We start from the raw sequence: 10,000 nt of genomic DNA, 5'->3' as shown, positions 1-10,000 counted from the left end.
TACCGATCTGTTTTCATTCCAATATGTGATCTACCGAACTGTTTTCATTCCGATATGTGATCTACCGAGTTGTTTTCTGCTCAGATATGTGATCTACCGAGCTGTTTTCATTCCAATATGTGATCTACCGAGTTGTTTTCATTCCAATATGTGATCTACCGAACTGTTTTCATTCCGATATGTGATCTACCGTGCTGTTTTCATTCCGATATGTGATCTACCGATCTGTTTTCATTCCAATATGTGATCTACCGAGTTGCTTTCATTCCAATATGTGATCTACCGAACTGTTTTCATTCCGATATGTGATCTACCGTGCTGTTTTCATTCCGATATGTGATCTACCGAGCTGTTTTCATTCCAATATGTGATCTACCGAGCTGTTTTCATTCCGATATGTGATCTACCAAGCTGTTTTCATTCCAATATGTGATCTACCGAGCTGTTTTCATTCCGATATGTGATCTACCGAGCTGTTTTCATTCCGATATGTGATCTACCGAGCTGTTTTCATTCCGATATGTGATCTACCAAGCTGTTTTCATTCCAATATGTGATCTACCAAGCTGTTTCATTCCAATATGTGATCTACCGAGCTGTTTTCATTCCGATATGTGATCTACCGATCTGTTTTCATTCCAATATGTGATCTACCGAGTTGTTTTCATTCCAATATGTGATCTACCGAGTTGTTTTCATTCCAATATGTGATCTACCGAGTTGTTTTCATTCCAATATGTGATCTACCAAGCTGTTTCATTCCAATATGTGATCTACCGAGCTGTTTTCATTCCGATATGTGATCTACCGATCTGTTTTCATTCCAATATGTGATCTACCGAACTGTTTTCATTCCGATATGTGATCTACCGTGCTGTTTTCATTCCGATATGTGATCTACCGAGCTGTTTTCATTCCAATATGTGATCTACCGAGCTGTTTTCATTCCGATATGTGATCTACCGAGCTGTTTTCATTCCAATATGTGATCTACCAAGCTGTTTCATTCCAATATGTGATCTACCGAGCTGTTTTCATTCCGATATGTGATCTACCGATCTGTTTTCATTCCAATATGTGATCTACCGAGTTGTTTTCATTCCAATATGTGATCTACCGAACTGTTTTCATTCCGATATGTGATCTACCGAGTTGTTTTCTGCTCAGCCGTGTCTTGCTTCGCTCACATAGAACAAAAAACATCACTGCTCTTATGTGTTGGCAATCAGTACATATTAACTGCTGGTCTTTATTTTGCTCCGCACGCTCTACTACTCGTAGATCACATAACATAAATAGCAAATCAATGTCATAGATTGATAGATCGCAGCCTTTTAGTAGATCATATATTCGAAGAGCGCCTTATTTTGTAAGCAATATAGTTTGCAATAACGATTTTGCATCGTATTTATCTCATTTCAGTGGCAAAAACTGACAACCTTGACAAAACTTTGGTTGAAATACTTCATGGAACGCTGGCTTCATATTCAACGCAGGTGGTTCTCCCCTCGGGAATTTTCGACATAGTAGCAGTAATCAGCGACATTTGGGGCGGTTTGCAAAGGGTGACTCTAGTTGCAAATCTGGAGGCAAGTTTAAAAAATTTAATACATTATTAGTCTAAAAACCTCACTTCGGTTAATCCTGAATTCAATTGACTTGATAAATTCTTTAGACCGATGTGTGTGAATGCATGATATAAAATATTCTCCAGGAAGTAGAAGCATTCAAATATGTGTCCCAGTATGAGATGTCCAATATCTGTTCCAATCACTTTTATTATCCTACAGGTAATATTGCCAACACAAGAGGAGCTGGAAAGCGTTAACATAACTGAACTCCTCAACACACTGACTAGTTCAGGCCAGAATAGCCTTCTCAGCATGGTCCTAGCGGCTCAGAGCGACGTCATGGGGAAGGTAGATCACCAGAAAGATCTTTTTTTACACATGTTTAATAATGTTTATTCTTCCATTCTGATTACAAAAACGATTAGCCTATACAATGGTGTTTCTATGTTTTGTTTTCCTTATCAAGCAGCCAAATCTTCAAATTTTAACCCTTATCACGAGTTAATGTAGTTTATTTAAACACAGGCATCATGGCAGCAACTCGATGCAGCCTCTACGGCCAACTTATCCCAAGAGGCCATTGACGCAATGGTGATCAGCATGGCTGACAAAAACAACCAGGCACTGGACTCCATGCTGGAAACGACCAACTTTAACAGCTTCTCTTCTCTGGAGAGCACGAGTGGCTCTCTGGCCACGCTCATGGAAACGGTTTCATCAAGTCCAACGGCTTCCAAAACCGTCGATTTGGGGGCGAGGGAAAAAATAGTCTCACTCGTCGAGGTAAAATCGCTTTTAACGTTTCAAATGAAACTCGTACTTTTTGCTGCGCTGTTGTCTAGACTCAGTATGCTACTATATCCATGCTCATATCATATAGAAAAGCCTTTTTTTAGATTAAATTCATCATGATAAAATATATCCTTGCTCTTGACGTAATATATAGATTCATACTTTTTACTGCCCTGTTGTCTAGACTCGGTATGCTACTATATCCATGCTCATATCATATAGAAAAGCCCTTTTTAGATAAGTTTATCATGATAAAATATATCCTTGCTCTTGACGTAACATATAGATTCATACTTTTTACTGCTCTGTTGTTTAGATTTAGCATGCTACTATATCCATGCTTGTTTCATATAGGAAAGTCTATTTTAGATTAAATTCGTCATGATGAAATATATCCTTGCTTTTGTAACATCTCAAATCGTACTTTTTTACTGCTTTATTGCCTAGCTCTAGTATATGCTACTGTATCTATTGCTCACTCCACACAGAACAGCCTTGTTCCTGTCTTGAAGTCAAGCTGTTTCTTGCATTCAGAGGAAAAGAGAACCAAATGATTATAATTTTCAAGAATGTATTTAAGCAGTCCATTATTACACAGCTTAGACCTACAGCCAAATGCCATACTATTAATTTTTTATTGGTGATTCTAGAATTTGGTAGGCGGCCTAAGCACAATGGACATTCCATCTCCGGAGATGCTACAGGGTATTGCTCAGAACATATTAACTGCTGTTGCTGGAATTACTATGGTAAGGGAGATTCTTATACATGATTCTTCTTCTCGAAATTGTTTGTTATTAAAGGGTGTCTATAGTTTGCTATTCTTGTTGATTAGATTCCAATTTTTAACAGAGCACACTATTCTACATGTTTTCTTATTTCCGTTCTTCATTGGACTATTTTTCTTGTTGGAGCCCTTGGGCTTAGAGCATCCTGCTTTTCCGCCTATGGTTGTAGCTTAATAATAATAATAATAATAATAATAATAATAATGATAATAATAATAATAATAATAATAAAATTGTCTCTGTTGGTAACACTACTATTCTCTCTCTCTCTCTCTCTCTCTCTCTCTCTCTCTCTCTCTCTCTCTCTCTCTCTCTCTCTCTAGCAAAGAGCCCACCTGAATAGCATACGCTAAGGTCCTGTGTTAATGGCTTTCACTCAAATTTAGATAGATATAACGTTACTCCGACACTGGGTCTAATCTTTAGGTTCGTTTCCCCTTTGAGGTCGCCTTTTCGCTCGCATTTATACTGAAATAGTAACTTTGGGAAACTTGGGATTACAAGAATGAAATTGCACCTTAAAACTAACTTAATTAATTATTTACCCCTATTTTTTTTTCTTTTTTTTTTGTATTTATATCTGTTTATCTAAATAGCTCTGATAATGGTTCTAATCTTTACGCTCGTTTCCCCTTTGCATTCGACTTTAAGTTTTTCATTAAATACTGGAATAATTTGGCAAACTTTGAATTACCAGAATGAAATTACACTTCAAAAATTACTTAATTAATTACTCACCCTTATTTTTTGTGTGTGTGTGTGTGTGTGTGTGTGTTTATATCTGTTTATCTTTATAGCAATGATACTGGTTCTAATCTTTAGGTTCGTTTCCCCTTTGCTCGACTTTTAAGTTTTGGATTAAATACTGGAATAGAAGCTTTTGGCAAACTTTGGATTACCAAAATGAATTTATGCATCGAAACTGGCTTAATTAATTACTCACCCTTATTGTTTGTGTTTATATTTGCTTATTATCATACAACAGGGTATCTCAGACGTAAATGATGATAAAGAAAACTGCACATCTGCTTCTCCCGCGGACATGAGAAACGCCGACACCATGGATTATGACACATCTCTGCCGGACGATAGTAATGTTTCTCTCCTAATTTTTAATGTTCCTGATAATTGTCGATCGTTTGGTTGACTTAATAGACTATATATTCGTATTTTTGTTTATCAAATTCTATATGTAATTGGGGGAATGTGATTTTATAAACTTGATAAAAAATTAATTTGTATTTTTAATTTAGCAAATTTTATATGTAACTGAAGAATTAACTTTTATAAACTTAATAGACTATTTATTCGTATTTTCTATACATCAAATTCCATATATAATTTGGAAGTATGATTTTATAAATTTGATATTTACCTTCAGAAAAAATAATTTGATTATAGATAATTCTTTTTTCCATGTAATGTTTCTCTTAAGATTTTTTAATGTTTCTGAAAAATGTTGATCGTTTGGTAGACTTAAGAGATTATCTATTTCTGTATTTTTATATGAAATTCTATATGCAATTAGGGAATATTATCTTATAAACTCAACACTTATATTCAAATTAATTAATTTGATTATGAATAATCATTCATCCATGTATTGATTCAATTATCTATCGATTCCTTTATTGTAAATTATAATATTTTATATCTATTTTTTCACATACTTAATAATTGAGTTAAAAAAGACTTTTATTACATTACAATATTACCTTTATTTTGTTATGATTAATAAAAGCTTATGATGAGGAGTATGAGGATAAATATTGCACTATAACAAATATCTATAATAATAAATATCAATAGTAATAATTTTCTTTAGTTCATTTCGAGGTCCCGATCGATCTGAAGACATCCCAGAGATGCAGCATACAAGATAAAACAAAAGAAGATGCATCAGAGCAGGTGAGACCAATTACAATTCTGTTTTTATTTATGATTTTGACCAATTTTGATTTTCTGCCGACGCGAAGATTCCGGGCCAAATAAGCCCCACCCCCTGATGACGTCATAGATAAACCACACCCCCTGATGATGTCATAAATAAACCCCACCCCCTGATGATGTCATAAATAAACCCCACCCCCTGATGACGTCATAAATAAACCCCACCCCCTGATGACGTCATAAATAAACCCCACCCCCTGATGACGTCATAAATAAACCCCACCCCCTGATGACGTCATAGCCAATCACGTTGTTTCCCCCGTTAGCAGCGGTCACAATACATTCCCTTACAAATTTCAAACTATACTAACTCATAATCACTTTAAGGGGATATGTTGTAGCCGCAGTTAACACAGGAGACAACATGGTTTAATGTAGTAGGTTGGCAAGGGCACCAGCCACCCATTGAGATACTACCGCTAGAGAGTTATTGGGTCATTCGACTCGGCAGACAGTACTGCATTGGATCCCTTTCTCTGGTTACAGTTAATTTTTCAGTTGGCAATACTTACACAGAATAGTCTGACATATTATTTCTGCATTCTCCTCTGTCCTCATACACCTGACAACACTGAGATTACCAAACAATTCTTCTTCGCTCAAGGGGTTAACTACTGCTCTGTAATTGTTCATTGGCCACTTTCCTCTCGGTAAGGGTAGAAGAGACTCTAGCTATGGTAAGCAGCTCTTCTAGGAAAAGGACACTCAAAATGAAACCATTGTTTTCTGGTCTTGGGTAATGCCATAGCCTCTGTACCATGGCCTTACACTGTCTTGGGGTAGAGTTCTCTTGTTTGAGGGTACACTCGGGCACGCTATTCTATCTAGTTTCTCCTCCTCTTGTTTTTTGAAGTTGTTATAATTTATAGATGAAAGATTTGATTTAATGTTGTTACTGTTCTTAAGATACTTTATCTAATTGTTCATTACTTCTCTTGTAGTTTATTTATTTCAATATTGTCCTTTCCTTACAGGGCTATTATTCTCTATAGAAGTGCTTGGGCTCATAGCATTCTACTTTTTCCTCTAGGGTAATAACGAAAATAACAACAACAATAAAAATAATAATAACAATAATAATGATAATAATAATAATAATAATAATAATAATAATAATAATAATAATAATAATAATAATAATATGACGTCATCAGGAGTGGGGCATATTTCGCCTGGAATCTTTGCGTAGACTTATAGATGTTTATCAATTTATCCATTCTATTACTCATCTACATATTTCCTATTCATACATTTTTCATTCATTGACACATTTCAAAACCATTTTATTTTCTTCCTAATTCGTGAATAATTCTGTATATGATTACTTTAAATAAAGTGATTAATACTTTATATCCCTGCTTCATCACGCTTGCTACGTCAATATCGTTTTCTAATTCATATCATCATCATCATCATCATCTCCTCCTACGTCTATTGACGCAAAGGGCCTCGGTTAGATTTCACCAGTCGTCTCTATCTTGAGCTTTTAAATTAATACTTCTCCATTCATCATCTCCTACTTCGCGCTTCATAGTTCTCAACCATGTAGGTCTGGGTCTTCCAATTCTTCTAGTGCCTTGTGAAGCCCAGCTGAACGTTTGGTGAACTAATCTCTTTTGGGGAGTTCGAAGAGTATGCCAAAACCATCTCCATCTACCCCTCACCATGAGCTCATCCACTTATGGCACTTGAGTAATCTCTCTTTAATTCAATATTTCCCCATTCATCATTTCCTACTTCACACTTCATAGTCCTCAGCCATGTAGGCCTGGGTATTCAACTATTCTAGTGCCTTGTGGAGCCCAGCTGAACGTTTGATTGACTAATCTCTCTTAGGGAATGCGAAGAGCATTCCCAAACAATCTTCATCTACCCCTCACCATGATCTCATCCATTTATGGCACTTGAGTAATCTCTCTTTAATTCAATACTTCTCCATTCATCATCTCCTACTTCGCGCTTCATAGTTCTCAGCCATGTAGGCCTGTGTCTTCCAATTCTTCTGGTGCCTTGTGGAGCCCAGCTGAACGTTTGGTGACCTAATCTCTCTTGGGAAGATTTTGGTTTAGTTTAGTCCCCTTTGTATATTTCTTCTACTGCATCTATTGTATTTGGGTGTATTCTATATCCTCCCATCATTTCTATCGTATATCTTTACATTTAGTGATATATTTATCAGAAATTGTTAAGAATAACACACATACATGTTGCAAGAATTTATTTGAGACTAAATATTATACAAAAATGAGTCATTGAATTAACTTGGAGCTATACAGCTGGACACAGGAATTTATGGTACGCCTGGCTCAGAACTAGTGCACCCTGTCACACCCTTACTGTGCGGCTAGTAACCAAAAAGCTGATGTAGGGAGAGATAGGTTACGAAAAAGTAAGGTGTGCCAGGAATTCATGTGTCCAACTGTATATATGCATATAAGCAATGCATACGTAACTAGAGGGGTACTCAGAGAGTGCAGATATCCGCCACGGTAGATTACTTGAAGTTTCTGTGACATGGATGTCCAAACTTATGGCTGATTACGTAATATGGATATTGTGATCGTCCTGACCTTAACCTTTGATCTTCCAAAATTTAATAATTTCCAGCTCTTTACATAACATTTTGAAATTCCTGCAAGTTTCATTACTTTACGATCAAAATTGTTGCCATATGGTTGATGACCAGAATTTGATCTTTTGCTTGACCTTGACCTCGGACTTGATCTTTGACCTCAATATGTATTAATTGGCGTAGATTTCCTTACACCCAAATTATGAACCAAGTTTGAAGTCTCTGTGACAACAATATCCAAACTTTACTGATTACGTGAATTGGACATTTTGCTTAACTGTGACCTTGACCTTTGACCTTGACTTTCCAAGATTTAATCATTTCCAGCTTTTTACATAAAATTTAATCCCTGCAAGTATCATTACTCTACGATTGAAATTGTGGCCATGACGCTGTTCACAAACGCTGTTCACAAACAAACACACACACACACAAACACATAAACAGGGGTCTAAAACATAACCTCCCATCTTCGTTGGGTGAAGTAATTAATGGAACTTTTGCATAAATGTCCACTTAATCCCTGCAAGCTTCATTATTCTACTATTGAAAATTGTGGCCAGGAAGCTGTTCATAAACAAACACACGCACACACGTAAACACACAAACAGGCGAGTAAAACATAACCTCCTAACTTCGTTGGCGGAAGTAATTAATGGAACTTTTGCATAAATGTCCACTTAATCCCTGCAAGTTTCATTGCTCTACTATTAAAATTGTGGCCATGACGCTGTTCACAAACAAACACACACACAAACACACAGACAGGCGGGTAGAACATAACTTCCTCCCAACTTCGTTGGATAAAGCAATTAATAGAACTTTTGCATGAATTCTATTTTCAGAGTCCGAGGATGGAGGACGCATTGAAATCTCTGTCTCAGAATATCTTGGGGAAATTGGTTGTTGGAGAAGACATGGCCATATCCTCCCCAAACGGAATGGAGATGAAATTAGCAATGTAGGTATATAAACGATAGATTTCATCTACGTGACTTGGGGATAAATCTCTCTCTCTCTCTCTCTCTCTCTCTCTCTCTCTCTCTCTCTCTCTCTCTCTCTCTCTCTCTCTCTGGTACACTCGGGCGCACTATTCTATCTAATTTCTCTTCTTCTTGTTTTGCTAAAGTTTTTTTTCAGTTTATGTATGAAATACTTATTTTAACGTAGTTACTATTCTCGAAATATTTCATTTTCCCTTGTTTCCTTTCCTCACTGAGCTATTTTCCCTGTTGGAGCCCCTGGGCTTATAGCATCCTGCTTTTCCAACTAGGGTTGTAGCTTAGCAAGTAATAATAATAATAATAATAATAATAATAATAATACTGATGATAATAATGATAATAATAATAATAACAATAGTAATAATAATAGGGTTGTAGCATAGAAAGCAATAATAATGATAATAATAATAATAATAATAATAATAATAATAATAATAATAATATTATTATTATTATTATTATTATTATTATTAAGTAATAATAATAATAATAATAATAATAATAATAATAATAATTTTGATTCTTCATTCTTTCCAGGGTTGAGGGGGTCGCCCTGAAGGGACCGTTTACCGTAGGATCTAAGGGGACGTCCATTACATTTCCGGAGAATTTCTGCCCCACAGGATGTGATGATCCCGTAGGAGTCAGCGTCAAGGAGTGGCCGGGCCCTACGCACGTAAGTTTACTAAATTCTTTATTTCTGGAATACTGCGTAGGAATACATTAGCGTGGTGAAAGGGTTTGCGTATCGCCATGATCAGCAGAGCTGTACTAGTCAGGGCCACTAGGTTGGTTTGCTTTGAGCGATTAAATGAAAATCTCACACCATCTGGATAGCGTGGTGATGGAGACTGACCAAATCCCAGACATGAGTGAAGACATGTCTGAGGACTTTGTCCTGCAGTGGGCTAGAAGCGGTTGCATTTGAGGCTGTTGTTGTTATTGTTGTTGTTGTATATATGGCCCTACTTGTATGTATACACACACACACACACACACACACACATATATATATATATATATATATATATATATATATATATATAAATATAAATATATATATATATATATATATATATATATATATATATATATATATATATATATATATATATATATATATATATATATATGTGTGTGTGTGTGTGTGTGTGTGTGTGTTTGTGTGTGTGGAAGAAAATAGTTTTGGAGCAGATTATTATTATTATTATTATTATTATTATTGTTATTATTATTATTATTATTATTATTATTATTATTATTATTATCAACAGCCATATGCCCAGAATGCCTCCATGCTATCTGCCAATGGTCGAGTGGTTG

The 10,000-nt window shown here is 35.7% G+C and overlaps 2 protein-coding genes across 2 annotated transcripts in view; both read left to right on the top strand.

Annotated features, from left to right (window-relative positions):
- Snr1 (SWI/SNF related, matrix associated, actin dependent regulator of chromatin, subfamily b, member 1) overlaps positions 1-10,000 on the top strand; it is a 582,028-nt gene that overhangs the window by 480,212 nt on the left and 91,816 nt on the right. The window lies entirely within an intron of this gene.
- The window catches only part of LOC137653082 (polycystin-1-like protein 2), a 56,619-nt gene that overhangs the window by 14,047 nt on the left and 32,572 nt on the right, over positions 1-10,000 (top strand). The window contains exons 6-11 of the mRNA XM_068386508.1: positions 1,423-1,589; positions 1,791-1,919; positions 2,097-2,354; positions 3,014-3,112; positions 4,137-4,242; positions 8,519-8,638. Coding sequence (XP_068242609.1) covers positions 1,423-1,589; positions 1,791-1,919; positions 2,097-2,354; positions 3,014-3,112; positions 4,137-4,242; positions 8,519-8,638 — 879 coding nt within the window. The remainder of the gene's footprint in view (positions 1-1,422; positions 1,590-1,790; positions 1,920-2,096; positions 2,355-3,013; positions 3,113-4,136; positions 4,243-8,518; positions 8,639-10,000) is intronic.

This window comes from Palaemon carinicauda, chromosome 1 (assembly GCF_036898095.1).
Source record: "Palaemon carinicauda isolate YSFRI2023 chromosome 1, ASM3689809v2, whole genome shotgun sequence".
In the NCBI taxonomy this organism is placed as follows: domain Eukaryota; kingdom Metazoa; phylum Arthropoda; class Malacostraca; order Decapoda; family Palaemonidae; genus Palaemon; species Palaemon carinicauda.
Note: the sequence above shows the minus strand (reverse complement) of the source record. Positions and strands in the feature narration are given on the sequence as shown.